The sequence below is a fragment of the Lissotriton vulgaris genome, chromosome 12 (assembly GCF_964263255.1).
Source record: "Lissotriton vulgaris chromosome 12, aLisVul1.2, whole genome shotgun sequence".
Lineage (NCBI taxonomy): Eukaryota > Metazoa > Chordata > Amphibia > Caudata > Salamandridae > Lissotriton > Lissotriton vulgaris.
In genome coordinates, this window is record NC_141700.1 from 66162807 (window position 1) to 66183142 (window position 20336).

The 20336-nt window shown below is 48.2% G+C and overlaps 1 protein-coding gene across 8 annotated transcripts in view; it reads right to left on the reverse strand.

Moving 5' to 3' along the window:
• Positions 1–20336, reverse strand: part of TCF3 (transcription factor 3) — a 784206-nt gene that overhangs the window by 485840 nt on the left and 278030 nt on the right. For all 8 annotated transcript variants that reach the window (XM_086947156.1, XM_086947154.1, XM_086947159.1 and 5 more), the window contains exon 8: positions 20055–20104. In XM_086947156.1, the coding sequence (XP_086803282.1) occupies positions 20055–20104 (50 nt within the window). The remainder of the gene's footprint in view (positions 1–20054; positions 20105–20336) is intronic.

Here is a 20336-nt window from a genome sequence, read left to right on the forward strand (position 1 = left end):
ATAGGTATCCTATGATGTGTTGAATAGACCCAGCTAAAGGATTTATGTGGTTGTTTTGACAGTAGATCACAAACCGTTTCCACTTAGCAGCATAACATGCTCTAGTAGTGGGACATCTAGCTTCTTTGATAACGTTCATACATTCTGGAGGAAGGTTGAGGTAATCAAACTAGGACTTCAGGAGCCAGATCGCTAGGTTGAGCTGAGCTGGGTCCGGGTGTCTGATCTCTCCATGGTTCTGTGTTAATAGGCGTGGAGATAGGCTTAGTTTCTGGTGTGGTACCACAGATAGTTGCAGCAGCCTGGTGTACCACGTTTGTCTGGCCCAAGTTGGAGCAACTAGAATGAGTGTTAGGGAATGTTGCTGTAGTTTGCGTACCACTAACGGAAGTAGTGGGAGAGGAGGAAAAGCGTACGCAAATTGTCCTGACCAGTTCATCCATATCGCATTGCCTTGGGACAGCGGGTGTGGATATCTGGCGGCGAAGTTTGGGCATTTTGCATTTTCGTGGGTGGCGAAGAGGTCTATCGGAGGTTGTCCCCACATTTGAAAGAACTTGCGGATGAAGTTCCCACTTATGAATCTGCTGTGTTTGTCAACTTAGCAGATCTGCCATGGTGTTTTGTACTCCTGGAACGTGTTGGGATAAGAGGAAGATCTTTAGTGGTATAGCCCATCTCCATATCTGCTGTGCTAACAGAGAGCTGCAGAGAGTGTGTTACCCCTTGTTTGTTTATGTAGTACATGGCTGTCATATTGTCTGTGCGGACTAAGACAGCTTTGCCTGATACTTGTTTTTGCTTTTAGGGATAGAAAAACAGCTAGTAACTCCAAGTGGATGATGTGGAGTAACTTTTGTTGTGGTGTCACCTGCCTTGCATGGTGTGATGCAGTAGATGAGCTCCCCAGCCGGAGAGCGACGCGTCCGCTGTCATGATTATTTGAGGAACTGGCTCTAGAAACGGTCGCCCTTAGAAAGGTTTTTGGTGCTCCACCATTTCAGAGAGCGATGAGTCCGACTGTCTACCAACACTAGGTCTGTTAATTGACCACGAGTCTGGTTCCAGTAGCGTGCTAGGCACTCTTGAAGTGGACGCATTTGCAGTCTTGCGTGAGGTACTATAAATATGCAAGATGCCATCATTCCTATGAGCTGCATGAACACTCGAGCTGGACGCGAGTGTTGTAGTTTGAATCTTGTTAGGAGAGTTTGTACACTTGTTATCCTGGCTGGAGAGGGATAGGCTAGTGTTAGTTGGGTGTTTATTGTAGCGCCAAAATATTGTTGTATGTGCGAAGGTTGCAGATGTGGCTTGGTGTGATTTACTGTGAATCCCAAGTCGTGGAGCAGTTGAATTGTAGCGTGAGTGTGTTGTACTCACTGGCTGTATGAGCTGGCTTTTATGAGTCAGTCTAGGTATGGGAAGACGTGAATATGCTACCACTGCTAGGAATTTGGTAAACACCCTTGGTGCTGTTGTGACTCCGAATGGGAGCACTTTGAACTGGTAGTGCTGCCCGTCCAGCACAAACCTGAGATATTTTCTGTGCGCTGTGTGGATAGGAATGTGAAAGTAGGCGTCCTTGAGATCTAGATTGACAAGGAAGTCAATTTGTAACAGGAGCGGAAGGACTTGGAGTGTGACCATATGAAATTGATCCGACTGTATGTAAATGTAGAGAGGTCTAGGATAGGTCTTGGAGATACGCCCTTTTGGATTAAGAAATATAGGGAGAATACTCCTTTGTTTTGCTGATGCATTGGGACTATTTCTATTGCATTTTTGTGCAGAAGGGATATCACTTCCTGCCAGGGCAGTGACAAACGTTCCTGTGACATTGGCGCTGCCTGGGTGGTATGTTTGGGGGGGGGGAATGCAGTTCTAAACAGTAACCTGACTGAATTATTTGAAGCACCCACCTGTCTGATGTGATGTTTTCCCAGGCTGGTAAGTGTTGTAGTCTTCCCCCGACAGGAGTGGAATGGGGCGGGGGAAGGGGAGGGGAGTCATTGGGCAGGGGTAGAGGCAGAGCAGGAGTTGTTTTTACCTCTGCCTTTATTGTTGTTACCCCTGTAACCACCCCTTTGGTAGCCCCTATTATAGGTGGATTGTGTGGGGGCTTTGTACGAGGTAGAAGGTGCGTCTGAAGAGTATCCCCTGGTGGCGCCTCTGTAAGCTGAACGGCGAAATGAACTTCTGGAAGCCTGCGACTGCAGGGCTCTTATAGATTTGGCCGTATCTGTATCCTTTTTCATCTTTTCAAGGGATATATCTACATTGGGTTGAATAAGTGTTGCTCATCGAAGGGTTGGTTAAGTATAGAGCTTTGGACTTCAGGTTTGAACCCGGATATGCGTAGCCAGGCATGTCAACGCAACAAAACACTGGTGTTAACTGCTCTGGAGGCAGTGTCTGCTGCATCAAGTGCACAACGAATGGAGGGTTTTTTAATATTTTTCCCTTCTTGGATAAGCTAATTTGCTTTATCTTTGTACTTATCATGGAGGTGCTGCATTAATGATTCTAATTCGTCATAATGTGCCCTGTCATATCTTGCCAATAATGCTTGTGGATTGGCAATACGCCACATGTTTGCTGCTTGAGACGCAGTTCTTTTCCCCGATGCGTCAAGGAGCTTAGACTCTTTATCTGGTGGGAGAGCTTCACCTGATGTTTGTGAATTTGCTGTTTTGCGTGCATTGGAAACCACAAGCAAGTCTAGTGGTACTGGGCCTTTAATATATGCTGGGTCTGAAGGGGCAGCTTTATATTTCTTCCCTATTCGTGGGTTTATGACCAGAGTTCTAACTGGGTCTTTGAAGACTTCAGGAGCATGCTTAATCACTCCTATAAGCATGGGTAAAATGGATGAGGATCTTTGTGCATTATCAAAGGTATCCATTAGGAAGTCTTCATCTACAGGGTCAGTATGCATGTCCACCCCATGATACTGCGCAGCTCAGTGTAATAATTGATTGAAGCCTCAAATGCATCCTACTCAACTGCAGATCAGCCCAGAGACACGCCTCCGACATCGCTGATCTCGTCTCAGCTAGGGATCTGGACCTAGCCTTTCTAACGGAAACGTGGCTTACTGAAACCTCTACCCCGATTATTGACATACTAGTCCCCCCCCAATTATCACATCATTAAGTTGGACAGGCCTCCTGGCAAGACGGGCGGGGGAATTGCATGCATTTTTAGGAGCAACCTCTCCGTTACTATAGGCACCGCCCCCTCCCTCTCCTCCTGTGAACTCCTCTGCCTCGACATCACCAGCGAGGGCAAACAAGTTTGTGCTGTATATCTCATCTACCACCCGCCTGGTGACAATCTCATATTCACCCAACAACTCATGGACATGATCACTTCCAATGCCGGCCGGCAGACCACCCAAGTCTACCTGGGTGACTTCAATCTCCACTGGAACGATCAGAAAGACACAGTGGTGAATAGTCTCAAAACTCTCCTTAATGCGCTTGACCTCACCCAAATATGCGATAGACCAACACACGACAAAGGCTCGATACTTGATCTCATCATTGCCAAAGAGAACTCTACACAATTGGAGGCGATTCTACCCTGCGATTGGTCAGATCACCACATTATCACCTTCTTTATAAATGAAAAAGTTAAACCTAACCCTGCTCAACCAATCAAATCCAAAACTTGGAAAAGAGACATGAAGAATCTTAACCCCTCTACCCTGCCTCCCCACATCGGCAATCTCCTCCATCCCCCTTCAGGTGCCTCGGATGTTCAATCACAGACCGACCACTACCTTGACTCTATGAAGACAATAGTCAATGAAGTCGCCCCCCTGCAATTGAAGAGAGTCTCCACCAAAATTTCTAACCCCTGGTTCGATGACAGACTCAATGACGACAGGCGTACTATGCGAATGGCAGAGCGCACCTGGAGATCTGACCCTTCAGCACTGCACCTCAAAAGGCTTAAGAACAAGAGAAATGCCTACTTCAGGAAAATAAAGCACACAAAGTCGGACTTCTTTAGCCGCCAGTTGGACCAAGCAAAAAACAGGCCAAGAAAGCTGTTTGAACTAATCAAGACCCAAACAAAGACACAACCCCCACAATCAAACAGCACAACAAGCGACACCCCACACTGTGAAGCCTTCTCTGCCTTCTTTAAGCTAAAGACTGACAACATAAGAAATGACCTCATCATGGATGTAAGCCGATTCCCCAACCACACCAGAATGGCTAACACTCAACCTAAAAACAAGGCAACTTGGATGTTCTTCGATACCTATTCGGAAGAAGCAATTCACAAACTGCTCTGCACCTTAAAGCCCTCCAATCACCTCACAGACCCTCTACCTGCTAGTGCTGTAAAAGACTTCATCCCCGTGCTCCTCCCTCTCTGGACCAAAATCGTCAACAGCTCTCTGCAACAAGGCCTCATTCCAGACTCCCTCAAGGTGGGGCAAGTCACGCCTATACTCAAGAAACCTACAGCTGATCCGTCTGACCTAAACAATTATCGGCCCATCACCAATATCCCCACCCTGGCCAAACTGCTGGAGAAATGTGTCCAACTCCAACTAACAAAACACATTGACCAATACGACCTCCTCAACCCTCATCAATCAGGTTTCCGAGCGAAACATAGTACGGAAACAGCTATGACACACATAATTGATGACGCCCTCCAAATTCTTGATCACAATGAGTCCTGGCTCCTCATCCTTCTTGACCTCTCGTCAGCATTTGACACGGTCAAACATGAGAACTTGCTGGAGCTGCTAAGCACTAGAATGGGTCTATCGGGAACTGTTCTCAAATGGTTTTCGTCCTTCCTTCACAACCGGTCTCAGAAGTTCAAGATCGACAATGTGCTATCTACACCTGTGCCTGCAGATCTAGGGGTACCACAAGGATCCTCCCTCTCCCCCACACTGTTCAACCTCGTCATGGAACCGCTCGCCACCTTGCTCCAAGCTTCCAATGTCGAATTCCATATGTACGCCGACGACACACAACTTTACCTAAAACTACAATCCCCTGAAGATATCAAACATATGAATTCCACGCTTATTAACACTCAATCTTGGCTGGCCGATAATCACCTCAAACTAAATGCTCTGAAAACTGAGTTCCTACTCATCTCACCCCCGGCGAAAATTTCAATCACCCAAACCTGGCTCAATAACTTAACAGCACTCCATGTCCAACCCACAATCGTGGACTCGGCGAAATCCCTAGGCGTCACTCTCGACGCCAAGCTCAACATGCAGCAGCACGTTAGCAAAGCCACAAAAGCAGCTAATTTCCAAATCAACACACTAAGGAAAATTAAACCCTTCCTCCCTGCCGAAGACTTCCAAACTGCTGTACAAGCTTTAGTCATCCCCCGAATAGATTACGGAATTGTGACCCTCAGCGGACTACCGCTATCCACAACAGCTCCCTTAAGAGCCTCCCTGAACGCTGCCGCGAGACTCATTACTGGATCAAGAAAGCATTCGCATATATCCCCAGACTTAAAATCGCTAAAATGGCTGCCTTTTGAAGCCAGAATACAGCTAAAAATTGCAGTTATGACACATGCAGCCGTGCACCACAATGCACCCAACTACCTCGCTCAAAAGTTGTCTATATCAGGAGGGTCGAGATCCAATAGAAGTACAAAAAATCTACTCCTGAAACCTTGTAGATTCCGGAAAGAGAAAACATACAAGCGCTCCTTTTCAGGAATGGCACCCAGGATCTGGAATGCGCTCCCCCCTGAAACAAGGCTTATCTCCTCCACTACACTCTTCAAGAAAGAGGTGAAAAGCATCCTTCTGGCCAAGATCTCCTGAACCTCACAGGTGCTGGATCAGTGACTCTGCATTGCTTTGTACCACTGTTCTCATTGTCCCTTGGCACCATACTTCTACTTGATGGGGACACTACTACGCTACTCTCGTCTACCGACTAATATAGGATACACGCTGGTTTACTGATCCACTCTCCCGTTGCCCTCACTCAGTGTTCTCTATATACTATAACACTGGTATAAGCCATCCACATACCCAAGGTGTACCTGAACACCCCTGTAGTGTGATCAACGACTTGTGCTGTCTTATATTACTTGTTTATTTGATTGTATATGCATATGTTTTATGTATGTTATGATTATTACCATGTTAATGACTATTACACTGCTCCCATTATCTCTGTTCATTCCTACTGCCCCTACCTTGTCCATGTGAAGCGCTCTGATATCTGTAAGGATCTTGTTCGCGCTATATAAAACTTTGAATAAATAAATAAATAAATAAGCCCATAGTGTCTTCTGGTGGGGAAGGCCTAGAGGGGTATATGTCCTGAGGGACATTTGGGATGTCTGGGGTGTTATAATAATCCCACAGGTCAGGTGAGCCTAGAGGAATAGATGGATCATCTGAATTACCCCCTATATCATCAGAGCTATCAGAGCTGTTATCTGGTATGATAGAGGATGTAGGGGAATGTTGTGGTAGGGGCACAGGTGGTGATGGCACAGGTGGAGGAGAGGGGGAAGGAACTCTTAGAGGAGAGGTAGCCATGTCCTTTTTTGGATGAGCAGCCGGTGCAGGTGTATCCAGTGGTCGATTGTGTTTTTTTGTTTTTTTTAAGGCCTTTATCATTAATAAACAGTACACAGCTTTTGGCCTACAACCTCTGGGTCCGGCCGCCAACTTAATTTGCATAGGTATAAAGTTCTAAAGTACACAGCCTGTTAGTCGCCAACCCAGGGGTGCGGTGGTCCAAAACATTTATACATGCGTTTCATTCCGAGCATATAGTACGGAGTCATGTAGGTCTCGTTTTTATATTTTATAACGGCTAACGATATAAACATAAAGTTACCACATTCGGTCATCAGTTCCACAAGAGTGAGCTTGTTACCTCAAGTCTGATTAGATCACCAAGCTTTTGTTTTGTGTAAATGGCCTACGGATCATATTAGTTTGGTATCACTATATTCCGCCATGTTGGGGTCCTATGCATGATGTTCAATTGTTACCTTATGTACCCCCCTCCCATCCCTGTACTTTACTGTTGTCCCGTTGTTTCCATGAATCCCTACCTCGAGCTCCCGGTATCCCGGGTCTTAGTCTTCCTCCCCCTCTTCATCTGATGTCAAAGTGTCATCCTCCTCTAGTGGTTCACATATGTCCCCCCTTAACGCGGTCCATGGGGTCCATATCATGTTCCATTTGCGCGGGCATGCTTTATTTATGTATACCGGCCTTTCTACGATCATGATCCTTGTGAGAAGTTGGTCTGATATTCAGTGTTCACTATTCTAGTGATCACTATGCATCAGTCCAAACAACCCTTATGGTGATTGGTTGTAAGTCAACCTTATAGACCAGCTATCCTAGTAGCATGGATACGAGAAGTCTTCGGGCTAAACTCTAGAGGGCGTGTTAAGCCAGCTGTTATACCATCACATATACCCCTTGAACACCAAGTGAAAGGACACCACACAAGTGTTATGAAAATAAACAGTGTATTTATTTAGATCACAACAGCCCTGTACTCTTTATGAGGACAGGGTACTAAGCACACAACAAAACTCTTACGAAAATACTTTAAGTTGCACAATTTACACAAATGCCCAAGGGGCACGAAAAACCATATACTATGAAAGTGGAATGCGAAATTACTAGCAGGTAAGTACTGGACTAATAGGCTTTGGAATCGCTAGGACTACGTTACTGAACCTTCAGATTACTAGTAGGAGGCCTAGGGGACTCGGGTGCAGAGTGTGCACTCTCACGCGGGATGCGGGACAAAGTCTATGGGAGCTAGTAAAAGCAAAGTTAGTGTTCTCGGGCGAACCCGATAAGGTAGGTTGAAAACGAAAGTGGATCTGGACCCTTGGATAGTGAGGCTATGCTGGGGCACCGAAATGCCGAAGTTACCTAGCCCAGGGGCTGCGGCTGCATAGGTCTGAAAAGACGTCGGGAATCCTCGTTGACGAACCAGGAGCCTGAAGAAAGAGTTGCTGGCAGGCGACCAGTGAAGATTGTTCGAAGTGATCCAAGCCTGGAACGAAGATGGATGACACCTGAAAGCAGAGGGGACCAAGTTCTTAATCACTAGCCAGTGATCAGATGGGCACCAGGATGGCACCGGATGGTAGTCACCTCGACCAGGTGAGTGGGCGACGCTGAGCTCTGCAGTCTCACGGACCAGGAGGCGTTGTCGGCGACCAGGATGGAGGTGCGAGCTGTCCCACGATGGTTGATGCTGTCGACGTTGCTGGACCCAGGATTGGGGCAACAAGTCTTGGCAAATTCAAGCCCACGCGGTGGAGCTAAAATGGCGTCTGGAGTGGACCAGGAGGGTCCGGGGTGCTCCTCTTTTGGAAGGGAGCAAGGGCCAGTCTGGAGCAACCAGACCAGCAGTGTTGTCGTCGTTGGTCGTCGTCGGGAAGGCCACAAGCCAGCGGGCTAGTAGCCAGACAACGCGGTGAGCAGCCAAAAAGCAGAAGGGCCCCACGCAGATCTCGTGGATGCTGGGGGGCTGGTCTTCGGTGCTGGAGCTGCTCAGGGTCGGGGCTTCTCGGACCCCAAAGCACTCACCAGAGGATCCCTCGGCGGTCGTGCTGGATAGAAGTCGTGCAGTTCTGATGATGGCCGGTCCCTCGAGGTCTCGTCGCACCTACGGTTCTCAGCTTAGCTGTAGAGGTAGGTAGAGGTCAGAGGTGCCAGGGAAGCCGGGTCTCGTCGTGCTGGTCGGTCGGATTCCGGAGGAAGGACGTGCAGCAAACCGCAGAGTTCTTAGATGGTGCCTGCGGATGCAGGGTGACTACTCCTTAGCCACAAGGGAGAAATCTTGAGAAGAGTTGAGAGTTCCTTTCGTAGAAAGTAGTTTCTTGATTCAAAGATGATCTAATTTGGAAGGGTCCCCGCTCCTGCCTTTATCCTAAAGAAAGGGGTGGGTACGCGACTAGGTCCTGCCCTAGGGGTGGGACCAGGAAGAGGGGTGTGTAGGAAGGTACATCCTGACTATGGTTGCCCCCAACTTTTTGCCCTGTGTTTTAGCTGGTTTTGGACATAGTCGACCTGGGACCCTGCCAATCAGGACCCCAGGCCTACTGCTCTCTCTTTAAAATGGATTCCATGTACCCTAGGTACATTTCCAAGTGGTACTGGGCCACCCTATCAGACCCTGTAACTCCGGGCATGGGTGTACCCAGGGCTGCCAGGGGCTGCAGCATGTATTATGCCACCCCTGGCTGGCCTCCTAAATTTGACACAACTGGCTGCATGACAGCTGGGGCAAAGTCGTGTAATCACCCTTTGCTGTAGGTGTAGTATACCTATACCTAACCCTAAAATGGACACACAGATTCCTATCAGTCACTCCTATGGCAGGCCTTGACAATCCTGAAGGCAGAGTGCTTGGAATCGTGTGAGATGGTGCTCTGGCATGAGCTGAGCCTGTCTGCAGCTTGCGGAATCAAGTCCTAATAGCTGTTCCATGATAACGCATACCATATACTCTTAAGTGCATTATAATCCTCGCGGTTAAATGCTATCTTTGGTATTGCTTTATCAAGACATGTCGAGTAAGGTGTCATACGAATTGGAATACTAACCCCTCGCCAATTCTGGCGACGGGGTTAGCATTCCACCCTTCTAGAGGGACACGACATGTATGTAACTATGAACCCCGGTTAAAGTTAAGCGAAGCCTCAGCTCCACAAAATGGATGCTGCCACCACAGACACGAGTCTGACCCCCTGCAGCTGGGAGTCCTTCCAGTGAGGGGAGCCTGGACAAAGGGTTTCCTGTCAGGGGCGGTGCTAGCACCGTCCCAGACATGGTTTTGTGTATCCTGGGTAGGCAGGGCTTTTCAGGAAGGTGACTGCTGAGTGGCACCCCGGTGCTCACTACGCATAGGCCGGTCTGAACCAGTTCCAGGGGCACACCAGCCCCTGGCCTGGGGAAGTCCGGCATGGCAGAGGGGTGTAACCACCCCCCTCCTAGTCCCACCCATAGGCAGGACCTAGTCACCGGGTCAGCCCCCTTTTTTAGTATAAAGATGGGAGCGGGCCCCCTGTTCAAATTAGATCATCTTTGGAATCAAGACACGACTTTCTTCGAAAGGACTTCAAGATTTCTTCATCAAGATTCTCCCTTGTGGCTAAGGAGTAGTCACCCTGCATCCGCAGGCACCATCCTAAAGAACACTGCGGTCTGCTGCAAGTCCTTCATCACGAATCCGACGACCCAGCTCGACGAGACCCGGCTTCCCTGGCACCTCTGACCTCTACTCACCTCTACAGCCAAGCTGAGAACCGTGAGTGCGACGAGACCTCGAGGGACCGACGATCGCCAAGACTGCACGACATCTTTACTGCAAGCCCACCGTGTCCTCCACGGGTGAGTGCTTTGGGGTCCGAGAAGCCCCGACCCTGCGCAGCTCCAGCACCCAAGGTCAGCCTCCCTGCATCTCCACGATCTGCGTGGGGCCCTTCTGCTGTTTGCTGTGCACCGCGTTGTTTGGCTACTAGCCGGCTGGCTTTGGCCTTCTGAACGACGCCCGACGACATCACTGCTGCTGGTCTGGTTGCTCCAGACTGGCCCTTGCTTCCTTTTTGAAGAGAGGCACCCCGGACCCTCCTGGTCCACTCCAGACGCCATTTTAGGTCCACCGCGTGGGCTTGAATTTGCCAAGGCTTTGTTGCCCAATCCTGGGTCCAGCGACGCCGACAGCTTCTATCTTCGTGGGACAGCTCGATCCTCCTTCCTGGTCGCCGACAACGCCTCCTGGTCCGTGAGATCTCCGAGCCCAGCGTCACCCACACGCCTTGTCGAGGTGGCTACCATCCGGTGCCCTCCTGGTGCCCACTGACTACTGGCTAGTAGTCTCGAACTTGGTCCCCTCTGCTTTCAGGTGTCATCTTCCATCGAGCCAGGCTTGGATCCACCGAACTTTCTTCACTGGTCGCCTGCCAGCAACTTCTTTCTTCCAGGCTCCTGGTCCGTCAACGAGGATTCCCGACGTCTTTTGAGTCCTATGCAGCTGCAGCCCCTGGGCTAGGTAAATTCGGCATTTCGGTGCCCCAGCATAGCCTCACTATCCAAGGGTCAGCATCTACTTTCGTTTTCTCCCTACCAGGTCGGGTTCGCCCGAGAACACTAACTTTGCAATTTCTAGCTACCATAGACTTTGTCCCGCATCTCGCGTGAGAGTGCACACACTGCACCCGAGTCCCCTGGGTCTCCTAGAAGTAATCTAACGATTCTATAGTCAAGTCCTAGCGATTCCAAAGCCTATTAGTACTGTACTTACCTGCTAGTAATTTCGCATTCCACTTTTCAAGTATATGGTTTTCCGTGCCCCTCGGGCATTTGTATATACTGTGCTAACTTAAGTATTTTTGTAAGAGTTTTGGTTTGTGCTTAGTACCCTGTCCTCATAAAGAGTACAGGGCTGTTGTGATTCTTAATAAATATCTGTTTATTTTCATAACACTTGTGTGGTGTCCTTTCACTGGGTATTCAAGGGGTATATGTGTGGTAAACAGCTGGCTTAACACGCCCTCTCGAGTCTTTAGCCTTAGACTGCTCGTATCCACGCTACTAGGATAGCTGGTCTATAAGGTTGACTTACAACCAATCATCAATAAGGGTTGCTGGACTGATACATAGTGTTCACTAGAATAGTGACCACTGCATATCAGGCCACCTTCTCACAGGGTGGTTACACCCCTCTCCCATTCCGGACTTTCCCCAGGCCAGGGGCTGGTGTGCCCCTGGAACTGGTTCTAGCCGGCAGATGCGTAGTGAGCACCGGGGTGCCACTTGCAGTCACCTTCCTGTAAAGCCCTGCCTACACAGGATACACAAAACCCTGTCTGGGATGGTGCTAGCACCGCCCCTGACAGGAAACCCTTTGTCCAAGCTCCCCTCGCTGGAAGGACTCCCAGCTACAGGGGGTCAGACTCGTGTCTGTGGTGGCAGCATCCATTTTGTGATGCTGAGGCTCGAGTTAACTTTAACCGGGGTTCACAGTTACATACATGTCGTGTCCCTCTAGAAGGGTGGAATGCTAACCCCGTCGCCAGAATTGGCGAGGGGTTAGTATTCCAATTCGTATGACACCTTACTCGACATGTTTTGATAAAGCTATACCAAAGATAGCATTTAACCGCGAGGATTATAATGCACTTAAGAGTATATGGTATGCGTTATCATGGAACAGCTATTAGGACTTGGTTCCGCAAGCTGAAAACGGGCTCAGCTCATGCCAGAGCACCATCTCACACGATTCCAAGCACTCTGCCTTCAGGATTGTCAAGGCCTGCCATAGGAGTGACTGATAGGAATCTCTGTGTCCATTTTTAGGGTTAGATATAGGTATACTATATCTAAAGCAAAGGGTGATTATACCACCTTGCCCCAGCTGTCGTGCAGCCAGTTGTGTCAGATTTAGATGGCCATCCAGGGGTGGCATAATACATGCTTCAGCCCCTGGTAGGCCCTGGGTACACCTATGCCCCGAGTTACAGGGTCTGATAAGGTGGCCCAGTACCAATTGGTACATGCACCTAGGGTACACGTTGTAATGTAGTGAGAGAACAGCTAGGCTGTGGGTCTGATTAGCAGGCCCACAGCCAGAGAAAGTCGTAAACCAGTGAAACAAAAGCAAAAAATCTGGGTGATCATAGGATTGCAGACCCTACTCTCCTACAATCCTATCCATATTTTCGCACCATTGTGTTAACGTTGGAATATCTACCGCTCCCCACCTTTTTGCTATGTCTCGTTTGGCTACTACCATACCTATCGTGGACCATAGTTGGCCGTGTCTGGAAAGGTCATTGGGCCCCCATATATTGAGTAGACATTTCCGTGGTTCCGGAACTAGGGAGACTTCCAAAACCTGCGAGATGGTACGCATGACTTGTCTCCAGAATTCCTGAATACGAGGACATTCCCAAATAGTGTGCAAAAAATTTCCCTCATCCCCACACCCTCGAAGACCGTATGGATGTTGTGCCCTCTGTATCGTGTGGAGCATCTTCCTCGTGTAATATACCCCATGTAAGATTTTGAGCTGTACGAGTCAGAACTTTGCTGATATTCCCGCCTCCTTGGGAGAAGCCAACGCTGCATTCCATTCAAATTCGTCCATCTCACCTAGTTCCTCAACCCATTTAGCTCTCAGTTTTATTGTCGGGTCCTCTAAGTAATTTAGTAATTTACGGTAAGTGAGGGATGTTGCTTTTTCCTGCATGTAGTCCGTAAGGAGACTATCTTCGAGCGGTGACGATTCTGGGACTTTCGAACCGTGCGGGATGGCTGCTAAGAAAGCATGTCGCACCTGTATGTAGCGATACAATTCAGTGGGCCCCAGCTCGTATTGCTGCCTCAACTGGTCAAAGGGGATTACTGTGCGTTTGTCCCACAGATCTCCTGTGGAGAGACCGATATTATCCCATGATGTAAACCCCTTACTGCTTCTCAGATTTCCCAGGGCTCGCGTGTCCCACAATGGGGTGAGTTTGGCAATTATCCCCTTCCAGCCCAATTTTGTCTGTGCTGTATGCCATAGCGCTGTGGTAAGCCTTGTAGGCCCCACAAGCGTACGTACTTTCTTTTGGTCATATAGGGGTGCCAGTATATTATGAGTACCTAATTGCTCCCTGTCAGCCTTGTATGCTGGGTCTTCTTGAGGTGCATGCAGCCACTCGTTTATGGGCTTTAGTTGTGCGGCCATGTAGTAGAGGTGTAGGTTCGGCAATGCAATACCGCCGTCGTACCACCCTCTGTGTAACTTGGCCTGGGCTATTGTTGCTAGTCGATTGTTCCACATAAGGCCTGCCATCAGGGTCGATATTTTCCCAAAATATCTTTTGTCTACCGGGTATGGCGTGTTTTCCTGTATATACAGAAACCGGGGCAGAGACATCTTATACAACGCTGCTCTACCCAGCAATGTTAGTGGCAACGTCGCCCAGAATTTGACATACTGCTTCAATCGATCCAGCGGGGGTGCCAAGTTCTTTTGAAAGAATTCGGCTGGATCCTTTGTTATATGAACCCCTAAGTATTTAAAGGATGTTCCCGCCACCCACAGAGGGCAGTTTTCACACAGTACGGGGGTCGGTCCATGCAGTACATACATTTCCGACTTATTCCAGTTCAGGGTGTATCCAGATATTTCTACCCACTCATCGCACAGTGTCAGCAATGCCGGTATACTTCGTTCCGGATCCGTCAGGTACACCAGCATGTGATCCGCATAAAGCGACAGGCGGTCTTCCCACCCTTCCGCCCAAGCGATCCCTTTTAGCAGTGGAGTGGAACGTATTCGGTTTGCTAGTGGCTCTAGTGCAAGCGCAAAAAGCAAGGGCGAAAGGGGACACCCCTGACTGGTACCCCTTCCACACTGGAATGGTCGCGAAATATGACCATTTGCCACTACTTGGGCCACTGGTTTAGCATACAGTAGTCGGACACAGGCCACCAATTTGGGGCCAATTCCCATATGTACCAGGACTTCAAATAGATGTAAATGTAATGTAAATGTAAATGTATAGGCATTTATATAGCGCACTACTTACCCGGAGGGTCCCAAGGCGCTTCGACCGCTGCGAAACCCTTCCTGGCTTCCCTGAGAGATGGTCCCTTAATGGGTATCTCCAGGGTGAGACCAGGCATCCCCGGCAGTCTGGTGGGGCCGTTAGTGAAGATGAGGCAAGCTAATGCCCAGAGTTGCCGAGTGTGATCGCTGATCAGAGTGGGCACCGAGGCGAGAGAATTATCGAGTCCGCTGACCCTGGTCCAGAAACCTGCCGCGCCGGGAATCGAACCCTGGTCCCGGGCCGTCCTCTGCTCTCGGGTATAGTGCCGCTCCCCCATATCGAACGCCATCTTTGCGTCGAGTGCCAGTATGACCGCCTTGTCCGATAGAGTATCCGCTCTGGCAAGCACACTATGCACCCTACGCAAATTGAGGGCTGTATTCCTATGTGGCATACAGCCGGACTGATCTGGGTGTATAATTTGCGGAAGATGGGTCATCAGTCTGGTGGCTAGGCTTTTTGCCAGGATTTTTACTTCGGCATTGAGTAGGGAAATTGGGCGATACGATGTGCACAATTCCGGGTCCCTTCCAGGTTTGGGGATCGCAACTATTGTCGCCGTCCGTTGGTCGCTTGGAAGTTCTGTCCTTTCCAAACTGTCAGTGTACATATTCAACAAATGCCCACTGAGCCTTTCAGATGCTGCCTGGTACCATTCTATAGGGATACCGTTGGGACCCGGCGCCTTTCCTGGCTTTATAGCATGTATTGCTCTCTGAATCTCTTCCTCTGTGATGTCTGCGTCCAGTTCTGTCACCGCTTCCGGCACCAGTGTCTTATGGGGGGTGTTTTCTAACATTATGCGTGCCCTGTCTGCTGATACTTCAATCTCTGGCGTGTATACTTCCTCAAAGTATTCCGCTAATGCCCCTACAATTTCATCGGGACTCGTGTGTACCTTGTCGTGTTTATCTCTAATGCGCAGTATACCTCTGTTACTGCCTCCCCTCTTGTCAAGCAACGCCAGAATTTTACCTGCCTTGTCCTCTATGTCATAAATCCTGTTTGTTGTCTCTGTTATTTGGGACACGGTCTGTTGCTTCACATGTTCCCTAAACTGCTGTTGTTTAATGAGTAGTGCATGGGATGTGTCTGTTGTGGGGTCTGCCTCGTGCGCTGTGGTTGCAACGTGCAGTGCTATCTCCAACTCAGACAGTTCCTGCGGTCGCTCTCTATGTCCTGCTATAGATGCTATAGCTTGCCCCCTTAGTACCGTCTTGTACGCCTCCCACAGAATAGCAGGTGACCGTACTGACGCTGTGTTTTCCATGAAGTAGTGTGATGTTGTCGTCTTGAGTGCCTTACGCACTTTGGGGATTCGGAGATATGAGGCGTGTATTGGGTAGATCCTCCTACGTGACTTCTCTTGTGTGGATAATGTAAGTGTGACCGGGGAGTGATCTGATATGCCCCTCGGATGTATCTCAACAGTGTCGACATGTTGTATACCATCACCCTATGCCAAAAAGTAATCGATACGCGACAAACTGTTATGGACTGTAGAGTGGTAAGTGTACTGTCGCGCTGCGGGGTGGGTATAGCGCCATATATCTACGAGTCCCATTGCTGTTAAAAATCTCTGAATACGTGAAGTGCCCCCCACTTGGGGCATCGCCGAGAATCTATCCATTAGTGAATCTACTGCTGCTTTAAAATCCCCTCCAATCAGTATGTCTCCCTTGGGCAGGTTGGTGGTCAATTTTTTTTTTTAACTTCGAATTAATCGACCAGTGATTGGATCTTTAACCAGTCTTTTGTGCAGGGTCTTGGTGAAATAAGTCCCCTGCAGGAGGCCAATCTTTTGGTGCGGAGGGAGGTTTCGGCACCGAAGAAGCTTCTTTTGGTTTTTTGGCAATGTCTTTAACAGGAGAAGCAGGAGTCTTTTTCGGCTTCGATGGTTTTCTCAGCTCCAATGATATTCTCGGTTCCGGTGCATTTTTTGGATCCGATTGTTTTTCAGTTCCGGTGGTCTTTTTGAATCCGAAGCGTGTTTGCTTGGTTCCGACCTGGGTTTTGGTGCCGAGGGACTAGCGGTATGCTTCGGCACCGATTGTTCCGATGCCAGCGTGGTAGGTGATGATGTCTTTTTCAGTGCCGGTAGGTGTGTGCCGGCTCCGTGGGGAGGCCGACTCGAGCCAGAGTCGCCGGAAGGCTTAGCTAGCTTCTTAGCCGGGCCCGAAGGTGGGGCAGTAGTAGCAGTGTCTCAGTGTGCACCCGAGGATGTGACAAGAGCCTTCTTTGGATGTGTCCAGGAAGGGTTGGGGTCGACGGTCTTACTTACGACCTGCTGTGCTGGAGTGATGTCCTCGACTTCGGAATCTTCTGCCTCAGAGTTGCTGTCGACGCCATGTTGTTCTGGGACGTCGACGCCCTCTGCGAAGATGCAGTCTGGAATCTGAGCGGAAGATCGAGCCATTGTTCTCCTAGCTCTTCGGTCCCGGATCGTCTTCTTGGAGCGGAAGGAGGCACAAGCGCAACAGTCTCTGGCCTCGTGCTCCGGGGAGAGGCAAAGGTTACACACCTCATGAAGGTCGTGTGAAGAAACTTCGACCCACATTGAGGACACTTTTTAAATGGCGTCCTTTCCATGAGCTGGAGTTGAGGCCTAGTTAGGCCCGAAGGCTGTCATCGACGACCGGAATCGAAATGTTGAAGAGTAGCATCTTAATTCCTTGTTGTCGTGCTCTTTCATATGAAAGACCATATATTTGTAGACCTGAAGAATAAAAGTCTGAATGCAAAATTTAATACCAAAAAAGCAGTGAGTGACTTCTTGCAAAAATATACTAGAATTAGTTTAATTTAAGTGAGATTATAAAAGTGCTATTATCTCTCAATGCTAGGAACATGCAGGGATTCCATCTTTCCTTGAATGGCCAACACTCTCCCAAAAAATAAACCGATTACTTTAAATATCTTCCTGCTCTCCACTTTTTATTTGCAGGAAAGCTGATTGGAACAAAGGAAGGGCAGTTCTCCTTTCTGTTCAAACTACATCTACTATTATGGTCAGTCTGCCTTTGACCTTGGCTGCTGGCAGCAGGCATTCTGGTGTCAAAACTGAACTGTAGTAAGTTATTGCAGTGGAACAGCTATGTCATTTCGTTGCGATTAGAGATGTCACAACATGATTGTAATAAGGAAATTAGACACATGCATTTAGACAGGATTAGAATCAGCACTGTTCCTTAACTGGAACAGACTCTTCCCTCCCCCCCGCACTACACATTGTTCCCTATTCTTTTTTGCTGTGACAGAAGATTCTCAAAGAGGTAGCATGCCTGGAGTACTAATGGTAATGCTCAATAACTCGGGAAACCATACTCTCTTTGCCCAATCCGGAGCCACAAGAATGACTTGGGCCTGGTTGTTCCTTATCTTCTTGAGAACTCTGGGCACCAGTGGTATTGGCGGAAAGGTGTATAGGAGGACATAGCTCCACTCGAGAAACTCCAGCACACAAAACTGCCGACACTGCGCATTCTGTGCTTTGGCAAACAAATCTAACCAAGGCTCCCCCAACTACTGAAAGAAACCTTGCACCACCTCTGGATGGCGACGTCATTCGTGATCCCCTAGCCATCTTTGGAGTTATTCTGATCTGCTGTTCAGAGATTTAACCAGGTGCTGAACCACCAGGGAAATACCCTGACATTCCAACCATGTCCAGTGGCACAGTGCCTCTTGACACATGGTCCATGACCCCACACTCCCTGTTTGTTGCAGTACCACATGGCGGCGGTGTTCTCTGTGAACACCTGCACCAGCCTTCCCTTGATCGAAGAAAGAAAGGCATTTATTGACAAACTAATAGCCTGAAGCTCCAACTGGTTTGTGTGGAGCTCAGACTCTGCCACAGAGTGCTTCGATCTCCACCTCTCCCAGTTGGCCGCCCCAGCCCAGAAATTACGCATCTGTCACTACTCTGTTCTAAACTTTATTGTATATTATTACCCTGTATGCCTACTATTTTTCTTATGTATTCCTTGTAAATGTTGCTTGTGTTGCTGTGCAAACTTTGTAAAGTGCTCTGAAGCACTTGGGTCAAGTCTATGTTATATAAAAACGAAAATAAAAAAATAAATACTGTTCAATATGGTTGAGGAAGGGAGAGGGGTCTGCCACTGGCCCAATCGCAGTTAGTTAACCACAACTGCAGGGCTTTTGCATTCCCCTCCAAGATCTAGACCATGTCCGAGATTTTCCTGATGCTGCGCCCACTGTGCCTTTAGGTCCCAATGCAGAGCCTGCATATGCCAACGGATGCTGGAGGCCATGAGGCCCAACAGCCTCAGTCAGTCTCACCGAAATCTAAGACAGAGGCTAAAACATAAGGATCACAGTCCAAACATCCTGGACTTGTCCTGGTTGTTGAATATGCAGAGAAACTGCAGCTGGAAAGGGCAGAAGCTTGGTAGCTAAGGGTTACTTATGACCAGAGGTGAAGACGGAACCCGACGGAGAATTTCTGCTTTGTATGCTGGGACAATGAGGATTCTAAAAATCTTAACATAAGAGTGCCCTTTCCTCCTTTTTAGGTCGAGCCTAGCAGCAGCACACATTCACTGCTCGCTCTGCAAGGCATGCAGTAGTCTAGTATGCTGTGGAAGCCGAGCCTTCTCTCTCCTCATATTTTTGATTGGCTGGTGTCATTGTCCTTAGTAAATGCTGGCTTCCGATTGATAAGGAGGCTTGTAAATCCCTCTTTGTTATCGCCCTGTCGCCATTTGTTACCTCCCATGAGGACTGGATCTTTTACTTGTGGTGTTACACGGTCTCCTTCATAAATCAGTAAGCAATATTTAGTTTTTATTTGCAGCGCGGTCCGCTTTCACTTTAGCGGTTGTGCTCGTTTATTTAATTAATTTGCAGCGGGGCTGAAAGGGAGCGTTTCTACTCACTAATCTAACAAACATTTAGGCGAGTTCTTGCATTTACGCGAGTTTGAGCTATTGACATAGCAAATAATGCATTTTAATATTGTTTTGGTTTATAAAACATAAATAAAAGGCATTGTCATTTACAATGTCAATAGCTTAAACCCGCTTAAATGCGGGACCAATTGCATTGCAAATGCTTATTTATAGTTGAAGTTTACTTTTGGAGTGGTGTTTGTTTTCAGACAAAAGTTCTTTAACAGTAACTGAGTTGGTTTAATTGGCTTCCTTAAACTAAATACTTCCTCATTGATATGTATACTTTAGAATCACATTTATGGAAACATAAAATGTGCACCAGGATTCTACTACTTATAATCATCACAGAAAATATCATGATACAGAGTCCATTTTAAACTAAGCACAAAACATTGCAGACCTGTTTGAGACAAGACATGAACACATTTCAGACACAGGAAGGTGGTTGGAGGGATGTGCATTAGCTACATGTATCCAACTTCATTATGAATATGATACATTATTGGGTTACCTCACTCAAGCTAGAAGAACACTTACTGAAGATGGAAGACCTGGAGGCACTTTCCTAACCTTCTTGGGCTGCGCATCTGTGAATAAAAAAGAAAATACATCCAATTTGGTGATAAGGATACTGAATAAAAGTTTATTCAAGAGTCGAACAGCACATTACAGGAACCAGTAAGGCATAGAAGCAACCAAGACTCAACACATTCAATGGCACAACTGTGACAAGGGTGTAGTACCATCTATGCAATCACTGAATGGGCAGATAATTTGACACCAACCTAGGCTCAAACTTCAGCTATGCTTAACTTCATA